The 17,621-nt window shown below is 46.6% G+C and overlaps 1 protein-coding gene across 1 annotated transcript; it reads left to right on the forward strand.

Moving 5' to 3' along the window:
• The first annotated feature begins 527 nt into the window (after positions 1-527).
• On the forward strand, positions 528-13,780 carry SERPING1 (serpin family G member 1). Its single transcript, XM_081275879.1, has 8 exons — positions 528-599; positions 1,112-1,192; positions 2,729-3,170; positions 5,297-5,431; positions 7,473-7,676; positions 7,863-7,999; positions 11,288-11,507; positions 13,269-13,780. Exons 2-8 carry the CDS (start codon positions 1,136-1,138, stop codon positions 13,520-13,522), a joined length of 1,449 nt encoding a protein of 482 aa, XP_081132005.1. The 5' UTR covers positions 528-599; positions 1,112-1,135; the 3' UTR covers positions 13,523-13,780.
• The last annotated feature ends 3,841 nt before the right edge of the window (positions 13,781-17,621 follow it).

Genomic DNA, 17,621 nt, shown 5'->3' on the forward strand with positions numbered 1-17,621 from the left:
TATGTTTCCAAGAGATAAAACAGAATTAATACCTACCAGGGGCAAAGTGGGATGGTGGGCTGAGGTTAGGATTTCAGGAGACTTAGATCCAAGTCCAGGCTTACCTCCAAGTGGGGGTAACCATGGGTTAGACATTTAACTGCTCTGAATTGGTTTCTTAACTATCAAATGGACACAGCCAGTCCTGTTTCCCAGAGATTGCTTTGTGGATCCACTGAGATAAGCAATTCCAGAAAACCTTATTCCTTGTAAATTGTGGAGCCCATTTTACTTTCCTGCCGTTTTCATCACGACCCATGAGGACAGGAGGAAGTGTTGGTTGGTTGCCTAGAACTGAGAGCTGCTCCAAGCTCCTCCATCCCAGCCGGCACCCAAGGGGCTTCAGACTAAATTCCTAGCTTGGCCCACGAAGCGGGACCACTCGGCCCGATTTACGGGAACTCACTGCAGCGATCAATCATCCTTAATTTGTAACTGGGCAGTGTCCTGGGCCAACCAATGGCTAAGACCGGCCCCCCACACCCCACCCTCCCTGACCCCGTGGGACTTAAGCACTCAGTCTGCACTGATACTGCCTAGTGACTAGGAGTTTGGAGCAGGTTTGGTGCTGGGGGGTGGAGGTGGGGAACCACAGAGTGAAGAGGCCTGGGGAGGGGGGTCTTCTAGTCTCCTTTCCTCTCTCCTCCAGTTCTCTGCTCGCTTTGACCTCCAAAGTCTCTGCGGAGGTTTCCACTAGAGACTTGGGTCTCCTCCTCCTCCTCTTCTCCCCCCGCGCCCTCCCCAGAGCTGTTGTGCCCAGCCCCCTCTGGACCTCCCGTCCCCGCCGCCTGTGGCCTTATTGTCTGGCTAACGCAGGACCCCTCGACGGAACAGATGGACTGAGACCCGGGCTGGGGGAGAGGGAGGGCCGGCCGGTGCCGGGAAAGGGGAGCGGTTTGAGGAAAACAAAACAGAGGGCGGGGCCAGGGAGAAGGTGGTCCCCGGAGGGAGGAGGCGGGGTTGGGAGACCGCGGCCGAGGCCCGACCCGAGTGGGGGCGGGCCCGGGGATGGGGTGGAGGCCCCCTGAGCTCCCAGCCTCCGGCCCCGTTCCGACGCGGGCTGGCTTCGCAGGTCGCGGCAGACGTTGCCGCCCAGATGGCCTCCAGGCTGACCCCGCTGACCCTCCTGCTGCTGCTGCTGCTGCTGGCAGGGGTAAGTGGCCCCTTCGCGGGGTGGGGATGGGACGGGGTGGCGGTGGGGCGAGAATTAACCCTTCAGGCCCCGGAGAATGAGGAGAGCTGCTCTTGGATCCGCACGTGTCAAGTTTGCACCGCGTTCTCCCGCGTGCAAAGAGCCCCGGACCCGGACGGACGCGGGTTCTAATCCTGGCGGGCCACAAGCTGTGTGGCCCTGGACAGGTCCCCCCCTCCCTGTCCTGATTTATAAAAGAGAGAGGAGACCCCACCCTGCCCACCAGCCTAGCTTGGCTGGAGGATCACCGAGGGCAAGGAGAGGATAGCGGTTGCTGAACCCGAGCCGAGCAGAGTAGGGGCTGCTGTGACGCTGGGTCTCCGAGAGGGGCCCCTGGAGGGACACACCTGGGCCTCAGTAGAGGTTAACTACAGGGAGGTCCGGGATAACAGCTAAAAGCTCAGGTGCAGGAGAAAGGTGATTTTTTTTTTTTTTTGCTTGCTTCCCACGCAGTGGGTGCTGCGTGCTGTTTGGGGGAGTCGGCTTCCTGGGTGCCCTTTGAGATTCAGCAGATGATGTAGTTAAGAGCGATGGTGGGGGCGCGGGGGTGGGACTTGACTCAGAGACCTGGGTTTGACTCCTGGCTTTTCCTTCCAATCTCTGAGACTCTGGGCTAGTTACTTAATATGTCTCAGGATCAGTTTCTCTGTCTGAAAAATGGGGATAATACCTGGTTTCTCAGCTGGGGAGCTGTTGACAATTAGAGTTGGGGAAAAAATCACTGAGGGGCAGCCCTATGCTGATGTGAGATGTTTTGTAGGACCTCTGACCTCTCCCCACTGGATTCTAGTAGCAACTTCTCTCCTTATGACAACCCAAAATGCTGCCAGACATTGTTAAATCTCCTTTGAGAGTCAAAATGGCCTCAAATGGTCTGTACTACCTTTTCTGTCTGCCCCTCTCCCATTTCCCCCATCTTTCCCACCCTTTCTTCTGTCCTTCCTTTGGGAATGCTAATTGTTTGCAGTACCCACTAGCGGGTTCCAACTGACAATTTGAAAATCCAGTGCCCCTAGAACAAGGGCCACAAGCTGGAATGTCTCTTGCTGACCAGGCAAATGAGTCAAAACGGGTGGATATTTTAAGATGACCATCCCCTACATGTCAGCAGTGGGTCAGAGATAACAGAATCCAAGATTACCCCTCATCTTCTGCAGAGAATATCCTAAATGCTCTGCCCCTAGCATTGTCCCAGCTCTCAAGAATAGTGATCTTAGGGCTGGGATGTGGTTCAGTGGCAGAGCCCTTGCCTTGCAAGTATGAGGCACTGGGTTCAATCTTCAGCACCACATCCAAATAAATCAAGAAAGATATTGTATTAAAATAAAAAAGAATTGTGATCTTAGTCCCAAGGCAGGCCCTTCACCCGCCAGACTATAACAGAAATTGCTAAGTAGTACAGAATGTTTTGTATATCCCCAGCTCCTCTTCCTGCTTTGAGCATTTCAGGGGACTGTGCTTTGTATGAAAAATGCAACTCAGTTTCTTGGACCACAGGGCAGAGCCTCCTCAAATCCTCATGCCACCAGCTACAGTGCCGAGGATCCAGAGAGCTTGCCAGAAGAAAGCAAAGGCATGAATTTGGAGGAAGATGTCTCCAGGAGTCCGTCTTCCTGGCCAACAGCCAACTTAACAACCAACTCAACAACCAACTCGTCCACCATATTGACAGCTACCACCACTAGTGAATCCAACTCCCAACCAACTACCCAGCTCCCCACCGATCCTCCCACTCAGACCCCTACTGGGCCCTTCTGCCCAGGGCCTGTCACCATCTGCTCTGATGTGGACAGCAAATCAGCGGAGGCCAAATTGGGGGAAGCCTTGGTCGATTTCTCCCTGAAGCTCTACCATGCCTTCTCAGCCACGAAGAAGGTTGAGACCAACATGGCCTTTTCCCCGTTCAGCATCGCCAGTCTCCTCACGCAGCTCCTGCTTGGTAAGACTGACTTCTCTCCAGGCCAGAGGTGGGACCCTCCCATAAGTGTCACCAACCCAGACACCTGCAAAGCTATGCCACTGGGAGGAAGCTGTAAAATGGGCTACATGGGGGTGTTGGTGGTGGCATGTATTTTTATTCTTGAACATTCCTTTATTCCAAAATGATTTAATAGGCATTATGTCTTATAAAAAAAAACCTTGTGGGCTAATCAAGAACATAGACAACAAGGTCCCCCAAACCACCATATTCAAGGTAATGCTGTAAAGGAGATGAAATCATCAGAGGTTGACCTAGAACAGATCATGGTAATGCTTGCTGTGTGACCTTGGCAGGTCACTTTCACCTCTCTGAGCCTGAGCCCTGATGTGTAGAGATGGTGATATCTCAAAAGATCAAGAAGCAGGGGCTGGGGTTGTAGCTCAGTGGCAGAACACTTGCTTAGTATATGTGAAGCACTGGGTTCGATTCTCAGCACCACATTAAAGAAATAAATAAAGACATAGTATCCATCTACAACTAAGGCTCTGGAGGCTGAGGCAGGAGGATTGTTAGTTCAAAGCCAGCCTCAGCAACTGCGAGGCGCTAAGCAACTCAGTAAGACCCTGTCTCTAAATGAAATACAAAAATAGGGCTGGGAATGTGGCTCTGTGGTCGAGTGCCCCTGAGTACAATCCCTAATAACCCCCCCTCCCCCCAAAAAAAGAGCTCAAGAAGCAGCAAGGTGCAGTGGTGCACATCTGTCATCCAAGTGACCCTGGAGGCTGAGGCAAGAGGATTGCCTGGACAACTTAACAAGACCGTGTATTAAAATACAAAATGAAAAGGGTCAGGGATGTAGGTCAGTGGTCAAACACCTTTGGGTTCAATCTCCAGTATAGAAGAAGAAAAAAAAAAAATCAAGAAGCAGATAGATAGTCTAGAGCCTGACTTGGTTTGAGGCCCAAAAAAGTATTACACCCCCTTCTCTTTTGAGGGATTGCTGTGAGGTTCTGTGGTGTAATTCCCCCAGGAATGGCACGAGCAACTTGGCACAAGCAACTTAACACGAGCAATAGAGTGAGAGCTGTCACTCTGGAGGGGAATTCCAGGATGGCTACTAGAGGCCATGCTGTGAGATATAAGATCCTCCCTCTGGGCTGGGGATGTGGCTCAAGCGGTAGCACGCTCACCTGGCATGCGTGTGGCCCGGGTTCGATCCTCAGCACCACATACCAACAAAGATGTTGTGTCTGCCGATAACTAAAAAATAAAATATTAAAATTCTCTCTATCTCTCTCTATCTATCTCTCTGGCTCTCTCTTTAAAAAAAAAAAAAAAAAAAAAGATCCTCCCTCTGGAGTCCCAGAATCCTCACATCCCACTAGTTGCCAGCAGCACCGGGCTCCCCAGTGAGGACAGACACATTGTATCCAAGTTGCCAAATGTCTCTAGTCACTTGGTTTCAGTTTATTTATTGCCCAAAATGTACAGCTCAATTCCTGCCTCCTCCTTTCACTTTATTACCTCTGTGCCCTTGAATTCAGTAAATTATTTATTCCCTTATACCTTGGTTTCCTCATCTGCATAATGGGAATAATAATTGTCCTTCTGTGGAAGACTTAGGGTAATGATTCAGTGAGATCTGGAAGAAGCACTTAAAATTCCTGGAACCCAGTGAGTGCTCAGTAAATTTTAGTTATCACTTCACAGAAGACGTGCACAATAAGTATTGAATAATGAATGGATAACTGGAAGGGTGTGAGCATCCATCCTCTTTATGACTTTCTGGATTCTGCTGTAAATAGCAATCTAGCTTCCCTGCCTGTAGGGTGAGCCAACTAAATAATGGTTAATGTGGGACAGGCAGTGTGGTTAGACCTGGCTTTGAAAGATGCCTGGGTTTAAGTAGAGAAATAGGAAAGAGGAAGGGGGATATTCAAAAAGCCTAAATGGAAAAGCTGAACTCTGGGATTACTCAAGATTCCCCAGCCCCCATCTTTGTGACCTACTTATTGTCTTCCAAAAGAAGGCTCTAGTTCCAGTGTTCTGTGATCCCCTCCATAGCAGGGAACTCAATCCTGCTTCTAAATGGTGGGTCCCCCACTTCTCTTGCAAGAACCCATCATCTCTGTCTTTTGTTGTAGGGGCTGGGGACAGCACCAAGAGCAACCTGGAGAGCGTCCTCTCCTACCCCAAGGACTTTGACTGTGTCCACCAGGCCCTGAAGGGGTTCTCGTCCACAGGCGTCACCTCAGTCTCTCAGATCTTCCACAGCCCAGGTGAGCATTCAGTGAGGGTAGCAGCTACAGAGGACCATCCTGAGGGTCCTAATTGGGAAGAGAAGACAGAGGGAGTGTTGGAGCTAGAATATTGGGAATGGAGTCCAGAGGAGGTGAGAGCGTTGGTAGGAGAATCTAGTAGCTGAAAGAGCTGGATATTCCCCTGGTGAGACCTGGAAAAGTTATTTGTATTCATTGACTTTTTAAGGGGGTGGTGAGGCTACCGGGGGATTGAACTCAGGGGCACTGGACCACTGAGCCACATCTTCAGCCCTATTTTATATTTTATTTATAGACAGGGTCTCACTGAGTTGCTTAGTGTCTCCCTATTGCTGAAGCTGGCTTTGAACTTGAGATTCTCCTGCCTCAGCCTTCTGAGCCACTGGGATTACAGGCATGTGCCACCAAGCTGAACATTGACTTCTTTTGGAATAGAAATGAAGGGGTGGAGTTCTTTCCTAGCATGTGTGAGGCCCTGGGTTCAATTCTCAGTACTGGGGGAGGGAAAAAGTACCAGTAGAATAGAAATGCCCTTTGTATTCATTAACAGGTAGGGCTAGAGAGCCATAGACCTAAAATAGACAAAAATTCTTTTGCTAATTTTTAGGTCAAGGGAATTTTGAGACTCTAATTCTTTGTTCTTTTGTGTTATAGGAATGTGCTATCATTTACATGTATTATATTATTAAATAGCCAATAATACCAATCGATTATAATATTCTTCCAAAATGATCTAAAGCATTCGTTTTTAAACCTGAGCACCAGGGGTTCTACAGAGTTGCTTCAGCAGTAATGATGGGGCTGGGTATCAGGGAGGCTGAGTGGTGGGGAGTGGGGCATCTCTCTGTAAGAGGAAAGTGGACCCGATGGTCTCTGAGCTCCTACCCAACCTCACTGAGACCCATTTATATTGTGAGCTTTAGAGGTGATATGATTTGAAAACAGCTCTGCTGCTTTATATAAAAAGTTTAAAAATTACAGATCTGGTCTAATGCACCTTTTATAAAAGAGGAACATTTTCTGTCTTTTTTTTTTTAACTACAAGCTAATACTCATTGTAGAATACAGAAAATACAAAGAAGTTTAAAAAAGAAAAGAAAAGAAATAAAACTCACCTAAAAAAATCCTCTTTAATATGGAAAAGATACTGGGTGTGATGGTGGTGCACACCTGTAACCCCTGCAGCTCAGGAGGTTGAGGCAGGATGATCATGAGTTCAAAGCCAGCCTCAGCAACTTAGTGAGGCCCTAAACAACTCAGTGGGACCCTGTCTCTAAATTAATATATGAAAAAGGGCTGGGGATATGGCTCAGTGTTTGAATGCCTCTAGGTTCAATTCCTGGAGATATATATATATATCCAGGAACACACACACGTACACACACACACACACACACACACACACACACATATATGAAAAAATGACTCAGAGGTGTCAATAAATATTACATTTACTTCCTTGCTATAAATCAACTTTATCCTTTTTTGCCCCTGAAAAATACAATAGTATTTTAGGGCTTCTCCCCAGGCTGTGCCAAGGCTCTGGGTCTTATGTTGTAACTAAAACATCAGCAAAGCCTGGGGAAATATCTTTGATCTATTTAGACCAGGAAATTTTTCTTTTTCAAACACTGGTCTTTGTTTGTTTTTTAATTTTTTTCCAGTAGATTTGGGCTTTAGAGAGCACAAGTCAGGAAGTCTTATCATGAACTGCCCCCTAAGGCCAGGAAGCAGTCTGTTCCCTGATGAATGGAGGGAGGAAAAGAGGGGAAATACAAGCGAATGGCAGTTAACATCCCAGTTGTCTTGCCAGGCAGGCCACAGTCATGTGGCCAGCAGAGAGCCCAGGAATTCCTCTCCTGCTCTTAGTTCAGGATTTGCTTCCTTTGGGCCTCATTTCTGCATCTGTGATAGAGGAGCGGGAGGGACCCCTGCTTCAACATGAGCAAATGCAACCCTGGGAAGCTTGATCACTCTCAGAGCTTGCTCTTGGGACTGGCGAGGGTGTTCAGGGGCCTCCCTCCGTTGACCTGCCCCACAGACCTGGCCATAAGGGACAGTTTTGCGAGCACCTCTCAGAGTCTGTATGGCAGCAGCCCCAGAGTCCTGAGCAATGACAGTGATGTCAGCCTGAAGCTCATCAACGATTGGGTGGCTGAGAACACCAACCACAAGATCTCCCAGCTCCTGGACAGTCTGCCCTCTGACACCCGCCTTGTCCTGCTCAATGCTGTCTACCTGAGTGGTAAGGGACACCTCCCAGGTAGTATTCTCATTTGGGGTTCTTCCTATCCTCCTGGCTTCAAAGTCCACCCAACCCTGAGTTCCATAACCATATCCCAAACTGCCTGTCCCACTCTTTGCTAGGAGAGTCTTCAGTTTCTCTTCATCCTTTCCCTAACTGCATTAGAACACCCTTTCTTCCCTTTAGCCAAGTGGAAGAAAACATTTGATCACAAAAAAAAGATGGAGTCCTTCTACTTAAAAAACTCTGAGATACAAGTGCCCATGCTGAGTAGCAAGAAGTATCCTGTGGCCCATTTCACTGACCCAACTTTGAAGGCCAAGGTAAGTTCCTGGCCTATTCCCCGCTCCTGTTTCAGACCTCGGTTTCTGCTGTGGCCACATCATTTTGCAGTGCATCCTTACAAAGCCATCATTTCTACTCCTTCCATCTGTATTTCCATCCTAACTTTTGCCCTCCTCCTTTCTCCAGTCTTGACTGAGCCACGCATTCTGTATTTTAGATGGAAAACATGATTCTGAAGTTTTTTGATTTAGCTCTACTGCGTTGAATGGCAGCGAGTGGTCATGCTGCTGTTCTGGGCAACTGTTTCTCTTTTCAGTCAGCCCTCTGGGTGGACTGGTGGCTTCACGAGTCCTCTGTGTGTATGTGTGTATTCGTGTGTACCTGCGTGTGGCATGCATAGTATGTGCATAAGTATATCCACGTGGGTGCATATGTGTGGTAAGGACATGTTTGCACATGTGGTAAAAGGCATAAGTTCCTTAGCAAAAATTGAACAATGATTTCAGTAGATGGGGAAGGAAGGAATATAGAATATGCAGCCCAGAGGATTCTGGTTAGTGAACTATCTCATGCCCGGTGACCGGGTGTGTCAGCCTTGTTGGAAGTGCAGACAGGAATCTGTAGGATAGAGATCAGTGGGGGTGCCTCAGTAGGAGACTAGGAGGGAAATCAGCTTTCCTGGTCAGCCAGGCTTGTTCCCTTCTGGGAGCTTTCTCGAGCTTTTCTCTGCCTGGATCCTTCTTCATTCAGATCTTCATATGGCTCTTCTTTAGTTATTTGGGTGTCAGCTCAGAGGTCAGTTGAATGGAAAAGCATTTTCCCTTTTCAAATAACTCCTTCTCACCTGGCAAAGTGGCACACACCTATAATCCCAGTGGCTTGGTAGGCTGAGGCAGGAGGATAAAGAGTTCAAAACCAGCCTCAGCAAAAGCAAGGTGCTAAGCAACTCAGTGAGACCCTGTCTCTAAATAAAATACAAAATAGGGCTGCGGATGTGGCTCAGTGGTCGAGTGCCCCCAAGTTCAATCCCTGGTACCAAAATAAAACAAAACAAAAAAACCCCAGCTCATTCTCATCCTGTAAATTCACCCCATCTTATTATATTCATGGTACCAATCACCATCCAAAATTATGTCATTGATTTGCTTATTTGATTATAGTAGTGTCTATCTCCCTGAGATATATTGTCTTTCTACTTGAGTATAGGGGCCCGTATTGTTTGTTTCTTTTCTTTTTCTTTTTTCACCATACCAGGGCCTTGTACATGTTAGCGCAGTACTCCACCACTGAACCTCCAGTCATATTTTTTATTTTGAGACGCTGTCTTGCTAAGTTGCCCAGGCTGGTCTCGAAGTTCTGATCCTCCTGCCTTAGCCTCCTGAGTTGAGTTGCCGAGTGGCTACATAGGCTTGCACCACTATGCCTGACTTTGATTTTCTTTTCAAACATGTCAAATGCCTGACAGTGCAGAATTGCAACTCTACATGGCCATTATCATCTTAGTACCTAAAGCCCATTTGTGAACTGCAAATTAAATTTAAAGAGTAAATCAACTCCCAACTAACATTCCAATATCATTCTCAAACTTAATGAAATTATTCTGAACGTTTTTGCCCAAAAGCATAAAAATTAGCATATCAGATTCTTTTAAAAATTGTAAATAAATGGGTTCAATCCCCAGCACCACACACATTCACACACAAAATTGTAAATACAGGCCAGGTGTGGTGGCATGTGTCTGTAATCCCAGTGGCTCAGGAGGCTGAGGCAGGAAGATGGTAAGTTCAAAGCCAGCCTTAGCAATTTAGTGAGGCTCTAAGCAACTTAGCAAAACCCTATCTCTAAATAAAATATAAAAAGGACTGAGGATGTAGCTCAGTGTTTGTATGCCCCTAGGTTCGGTCCCTGGTACCAAAAAAAAAAAAAAAGAAAAGAAAAAAAAGAAAAGAAAATTGCAAACACAGATTACCCTGAGTGTAATCCCTGATATTAATGTTATCGAATTGGTTTACTATGTCATTCCCATGCTAAATTCCAAATCTTCCTGGGACTTTGGGTGTTTACCAAGTATAGGAGTTAGATTTGCTGACTCTGGTATGTTGAGGTCATTGGCTTAGAAATTCAAGACCACCACATGGTAAATATTTTTGGTCAGTGATTCAAAGTCCATCATTCTTCAAAGTTCTTGTCTACCTCTTCACCCCAACCGTAATGTCATCTAATGATACTCCTCTCTTACTGGAATTTTTCAGCTTTGGCACTGTTGACATTTGGGTTGGATAATTCTTCCTTGTGGGGAGCTGTCTTGTGGGATTTAACATCATCCTTGGCTTCTACTCACTAGAAGCCAGTAGTAGCACTGTTTGCACATCCTGCCCCACCCCACTGGCCAGACCACCAAAATGTCTCCAGCCATTACCCAATGTCCAGTAGGGGAGACATTTGCTCCAGAACAAGAACTACAAGCCCTGCACCACCTTCTCACATACTTCTTTTTTTTTTTTTTTTGGGGGGGGCAGCCTCAGTTAAAGTCCTTTTTTTTTTAATCACACAATGCCTTTAGTTTATTTATTTTTATGTAGTGCTAAAGATCGAACCCAGTGCCTCACATGTGCTAGGCAGATGCTCTACCACTGAGCCACAACCCCAGCCCCCAGTTAAAGTCCTTCTAATGGCAAACTGGAAAGCCAAGCTAAGCTGAGCCTGTGAGCCATCTTGAATGCCGTACCAACAGATCAGCACTTAATCTCATAGGCAGTGAAGTGCCATCAAAAGTTTTTAATGACACGAGCATGGTAGGTGCACTCCTGTAATCCCAGTGACTCAGGAGACTGAGGCTGGAGGATGGCAAGTTCGAGGGCAGCAGATAACTTAGTAAAGACCCTGCCTCAAAAACAATTTTTTTTAAAAAAAGATCTGGGGATTTAGTTCAGAGGTAGAACGGGGTTTAGTCCCCAATACCACAATAAACAAAGTTTTTAAAGGGATTGACCTGGTAACTCTGGTGATGCTTGTAGATTATATACTTCATGCACAACCCACTTGGCAGAAAGGGCTCTCACAGGGCTCTCACAGCAGGGCTCTGCATAGCTAGTCAGTAGTAATCAGGGATGAAATCTGTGCTGGTTCCTCTGCCTCTCACTAGCACAGTTAGTCCAGCCCTGTTGGTTTTGACCAGCTGGGAACTTCATTGCATAGCATAGCGGGACTAGTTCCGGCTGCTGATTGTTGAAATAGCACACACTGAAGACAGCCTTGGAACCCAAGGTGGGGGCCAGGAGAGAGCTGGGGAGGAAGACTGAGAAGGTGCATGTCTTATCCTCTAGGTGGGGCAGCTGCAGCTCTCGCACAACCTGAGCTTTGTGATCATGGTGCCCCAGAAGCTAAAGCAGCCTCTTGAAGACTTGGAGCAGGCTCTCAATCCCACCGTTTTCAAGGCCATCATGAAGAAGCTGGAGCTGTCCAAGTTCCAGCCCACTTACCTGATGATGCCCCGCATCAAAGTGAAGAGTAATCAAGACCTGCTGTCAATCATGGAGAAACTGGGTGAGTCCCGGCAGCTTGAGGTTCCTCTCAGGCCATCAGAGGATGAAAGTGAGGGTGTCCCCTAAAACACAGCATTCTAGGTTTTTTTATTCATCTATCATCTCAGGTTGTCCCTCAACCCTGCGAGTTAAAGGAGTAGGTGCTATTATCCCATTGGATCCCACTGAGGAAACACACTCAGAAACTCTATGAGACTTACTCAGAGTTTACATGACTTACTCTTGAGCTAGTTAGAAGCAAACCAGAACACCAGTACAGATCTCCAGCTCTCTTGGAGGCTTCTACTATGGCTCACTGTGACACAGACACTGAGTGAAGTGGCCAAGGTGGGTCATGGATGCTCCTTCCCCAGAGGCATCTGTAACAGTCAACCACCCCATGAAACGCATCTGGGTATGAATTTGGGAGAAGCCACAGAGACTCCATTTCCTAGCCTTTGGCCTTAGGCCTAGATCTGTCACTTCGTTTCCTGTGATAGGACCTGACCACCCCATACACAATCTCACTTTCTAGGATGTGGCATCTGCTTTACTCTGCATTCTCATTTGATGATACTTCTGGTCATCAGCTGGGTGGCGATTTCTTCCCCACCCCAAACAGTTCTACAGCTCTCTGCAGACACAAACTGTGTGTCCTCCAATTTAAGTCAGATTCCCTATCAAGAGAGAGCGTCAGATCCCATACTTTAAGAACTCAGTCCCTGCAAGACCACCTCAACGCAGATACCTGTCTCAAGACTAGGATGATACCCATGCTTCTGAGCAACCATCTATGAACCAGAGGGTCCCACAGCCCCCTCCCTGGGTTTCGTCTTTGTTAGAATGGCTGACAAAACTCAAGGAGCTGCTTTGTTTACTGGTTTAATTATAATAAAGGACACAGAGAAATAGCCAGATGAAAAAGTAAGTAGGGCAAAATCTTGAAGGGTCGCTGGCAGGGAGTTCCTGTCCCCAGGGGATTAGAGTGCACAGCCCTTCCTGCACATGCATGTGGTCACTAACTGGAAGCTCTCTGAATCCCATACTTTAATATTATTTTTATGGCAGCTTTATTACAAAGGCCTGAGTAATTATTAACTCACCCACTCCCTGCTTCTGTCCCCTCCGTAGAGGATGTGGAATGGGGCTGTCATTTCCAAGCTCTGATCATGACTTGGTCATGCCAGAGGTTAGCCCCCATCCGGGAGCCCACCGAAAGTCACCTCTTTGGAAGAAAAGACACTCCTATCACCAAGGAGATTCCGAGGGAATTAGGAGTTTAGTGTCAGGAGCCAGGGTCAAAGACCAAATGTTAGAACAAAAAGATGTTCCTAGCTCCCCTATTTGCTAAGGCAATTGTGAAGGTGTTAGGAGCTTGCTGTTAGGTATTTTAGGCAGAGACCAAGATATGTATTTCTTATTATTTCACAGCATCACACCCTTGTAGGTGATCTTGGTTCATAACAAATGACCTCTCTCTGATAGATCTCTTTTCTTCCAAAGACCTTGGGAATAAAGAAGCAATGACATCATTTTTCAAGGGTATTTTGGAGGTGGGTGGGGATAAGGCCTCCCATATTTGAGAAAGAGTGCTGGTTGGGCCCACTGATAGAGGATTCCACGACCAGGACCAGAAGGCACCAGAAACCACAGTGTGGAATCTGACAAGCTGGGGAGGAGGAGGAAGAGAGGGCAGGGCCCTGAGATTAATAGAAATTTTAAGGCTCCATCAGCTGAGTTTCCTGCTGATCTCTGACTTTGTTTTTCTCCGGGTTTGCCCTAGAATTCTTTGACTTTATAAGTGACCTCAACCTGTGCGGACTCACAGAGGACCCGGATCTCCAGGTGTCCACAATGCAGCACCAGACCCTGTTGGAGCTCACTGAGACAGGTGTGGAGGTGGCGGCAGCCTCTGCCATCTCCATGGCCCGCAGCCTGCAGGTCTTCGAGGTGCAGCAGCCCTTCCTCTTCCTGCTCTGGGACCAGCAGCACAAGTTCCCTGTCTTCATGGGACGGGTGTATGACCCTAGTGTCTGAGATCTGTGGGGGATCAGGTTAGGGTAAGCCCTACCACCCAAGCCTCAGCTCTCCCACTTGGAGCTATGCCACTGCCTGCCCAGCCACTTGCCACCTAAAGGGCTCTTGTCTCCAGCCACTTTCCACCTAAAGGGCTCCCTTAGGGTGTGGCAGATCGACCTGCTTCCCCATGGCCCTGTCATGTTTTCCAAATCACTTTTTGCAGCTTTCTCTGGTTCAAGTTCACCAAACTCTACAAATAAACCCTGGCAGACTATGGTTTCTCTCATTTTCCTTTGGATAGCAGCTAGCTCAATATTAGGCAACCAGAGTTGCCATGCTCCCTCTATCAGCTAGCTCTTGCTGGATCATAAGTCATTCTAAAGTTGGTAACTTAAAGCAGCAAACAACCATTTATTATTTCCCATGAGTCTCAGGATTGACTTGGTGGTCTTGCTGATCTGGGCTGGACCTGGCCCACGCTCCAGGGGCTCACACATACATCTGTCATAGTTAGCCAGTTGGTTGTGGGATGACTGGTCTTTGATGGTCTCAGCTGGCACTTGTTGGCTCTCTTCCATATGTCTCCTGCATCCTTCCACCAGATTAACCTGAAACGGCAAGGTGCCAAGAAAGAAATCAGAAGCAGACGGTCTCTTCAGCCCACATCTGCTTGCATGCATCAAGTCCCATCAGCCAAAGCAAACAATGTGGCCAAACCTACAGTTAGAGTGGAAGGATTCTACAACATCATGGGGCAGCAATCCATTAATGAGGATCCTAATGCAATCTATCTATAACAGTCCTAATTTTGCTTTTATCTGTCTACAACAACTGTGACCATAGTAATTGTAGCTGACATTGTTGAGAATTTGCATAGGCATGCTACAAAGACTTTTGCAGACATGTGATCCTTTTTTCCTCTTCCTCCTCCATCTCTGGCCTTTATTTATTTATTTATTTATTTATTTTTAATTTTGAGACAAGGTTTTGCTATGTTGCTTCAGCTGGCCTCAAATTTGTGATCCTCCTGCCTTAGCCTCCCAAATCACTGGGATTACAGGCATGCACCACAGTGCCTGGCTAGACTTTTTTTTTTTTTTTAATTCTCTCTCTCTTTTTTTTTTTTAAGAGTGAAACAGGAGAGAGAGAGAGAGAGAGAAAGAGAGAGAGAGAGAGAGAGAGAGAGAGAGAATTTTTAATATTTATTTTTTAGTTCTCGGTGGACACAACATCTTTGTTTGCATGTGGTGCTGAGGATCGAACCCGGGCCGCATGCATGCCAGGCAAGCGCGCTACCGCTTGAGCCACATCCCCAGCCCCTGGCTAGACATTTAATCCCTGCAATAATCTTACCTTGTAAACTCAGACTGTTCAAAGTCATGCAGTTAGGATATGGTAGAGCTGGGATTTGAAAGCAATCTCTATGATTTTTAAATATGTCTAAAGACATACCTACTGTCTTCTAGGTCTTTGACCTTCTCAAACACCTGCTTTTTCTTAATATTTATTTATTTGAAAAAAATTTATAGAATGCTTTGTACTATGTGAAGCACTGAGGATGTAAAGATGAAAACCTAGTGCTATCCTTAAAACCTGTGGCCTGAAGGGAAAGAGAGATAGGAAAATAGATCCCAGGGCTGGGGATATAGCTCAGTTGGTAGAGTGCTTGCCTCACATGCACAAGGCCCTGGGTTCAATCCCCAGCACCACACACAAAAAAAGAGATTCCATCTAGGTGTGGTAGCACAGGCCTGGAGTCCCAATGACTCAGGAGGCTGAGGCAGGAGGATTTTAAGTCCAAAGCCAGCCTCAGCAATTTAGCCAGACCCTAAGCAACTTATGGAGACCCTGTTTCAAAACATAAAAAGGGCTAGGGCTGGGGATGTGGCTCAGTGGGTAAGTACCCCTGGGTTCATTCCCCTATCCCAACCAAAATAAAATAAAACAAAAATAAATAAATAGAGATTTATTATTAGGGATTGGCTCACCTGATTATGATAGCTAAGAAGTCACAATCTGCAGTCTGCAAGCTGGAGACCAAGGAAGTTGGTGGCATAGTTTCAGTCCAAACCCAAAGGCCCAAAAACCCCAGGGACCAACGGTCTAAGTTCCAGTTGGAGTTGAAGGTCTGAGAACTCGAAACGCCCATGTCCCAGGGCCGGAGACAGGAGGTGCCAGCTGAAGAAGACAGGGAGTTCATTCTTCCTCTGCCTTTTTGTCCTACTCAGGCACTCAGTGGACCGGTGGATGCCCGCTCATGTTGGTGGGGCAATCTTTAAGACAATCTAGGGATTCTAAATGTTGATTTCTCCAGGAAACACTCTCACAGATACACTCAGATACAATGTTTTACCAACTATTTGAACATCCCTTAGGCCAATTAGGTTGACACATAGATTCATTAACACACTCTCTTTTCTCAGTCTCCTCTAAGCCAATCTTTCAGGCTGCTGAGCTGGTCTTGCCCTGACTCTTATCTGAGGAACTTTTGACAGCAAAGGCTCCTGCCAACAGGGAGCGTCCCACTGCCCTTGGAGAAGATCCTGACATGATGAAGATGGTGCTCAAGACCAGCCTGAAATGTCGGCAAACCAAGTGAAGAAGCAAAAAGTGGCAGGACACAGCAGAGCATGTCTGTAATTTCAGCACACAGGAGGCTGAGGCAGGAGGATTAAAAATTCCAAGCCAGCTTGGGCAATTTAGGAAGACCCTGTCTCAAAATAAAAAATAATTAGAAGTGGACATGTAGCTCAGTGGTAGAGCACCCTAGGTTCAATCCCCAGTACAGGGGGAAAAAAAAAAAAAAGAGGTATTGTGACCCATGATAGGCACAATAATACCCTGCAAATCGCTTTGCCCCTCCCGTCATGCTGAGAGCCAGGTAATAATATTCCTGTTTGTGAAATGAGGAAACAAAATGTCAGATAGACTAAGTAATTATTCAGAGGTCACACATCTGTAAATTGACCCCATGTTGTTTGAATTCAAATGTCGCAGGTGATTTATTTGGTCAGGCTTATTTCCTTTCTTCCTGAACTAGAATATAATTCAGATCTGTGTCGTTTTAGGCCCTTTACAACATGTCCTCACCCAAGCCTATCAATGCACCTTCCACCAAAAAGGAAAAAAAGAAATCTATTAAATAAACAAATGAATCATCACATGCAGGTAACAGGAAAGAGGAGATTCTGTTTTTCTTTCTTTCTTATTTTTTTGGTACTGGGGATTTAACAAAGGGCACTCAACCATTGAGCCACATCCTCAGCCCTTTTTAAAATAAAAAATTTTGTTTTTTAAATTTTGATACAATGTCTCACTAAGTTGATTAGGGCCTTGCTAAATTGCTTAGGCTGTTCTCATACTTGGGATCCTTCTGTCTCAGCCTCCCGAGTGGCTGGATTATAGGTGTGGGCCATGGTGCCCAGTGAAAAAAGATTCTTAATTCATTTGGAAACAATAGAAAATCTGGGAGTGAAGAAAATTTAAACATTTTTTTGTCATGGCTTTTTATTTATTTTATTTTTTATAAGCGGTGTCACATTATGTTTATTTAAAACAAGGAACATTTATTTAGCTCAGGTGTTATTTAGTCAGTGTGGACCTGGTAGGTCTAGGGTGGCCCTGGATGGGTGCCCAGGGGCTAGCTGGACGGTCTGAGGAGGTTTGACCTTGCTGAGCTGTGTAGACTATTGCACGTGTCTTGTGCCGTGGTAGAAAGGGTCAGCTGGCTGACTCTCTTCTGTGTGAACTCTCACTTCCCAGGAGGCCATGGAATATGGTCTTATTCAAATGGAGGTTGTAAAAGTTCAAGAAGACAAGCCCAGGCATTCAAGGACCCTTGAATCTGAAAGTGGGAAGTAATACTGCTTTGTGCTATTAGCCAAATGGAGTCAACAAACCAGCTCAGATTGGAGGAGTAAGGAAAGAATCTCCATTTCATGAAAGACCTGCATGGGGAAGAGAGAGGTCACATGTCTATAATCCTGGCCACTTGTGAAGCTGAAATAGGAGGATCACCAGAGGCCAGTCTGGGCAATTTATGAGATCTCATCTCAAAAAATAAAAGGACAGGGGTGTAGCTCAGTGGTAGAACTCTCCCGGGTTCAATCCCCAATAT

This window comes from Spermophilus citellus (assembly GCF_964194105.1).
Source record: "Spermophilus citellus genome assembly, chromosome: 2".
Lineage (NCBI taxonomy): Eukaryota > Metazoa > Chordata > Mammalia > Rodentia > Sciuridae > Spermophilus > Spermophilus citellus.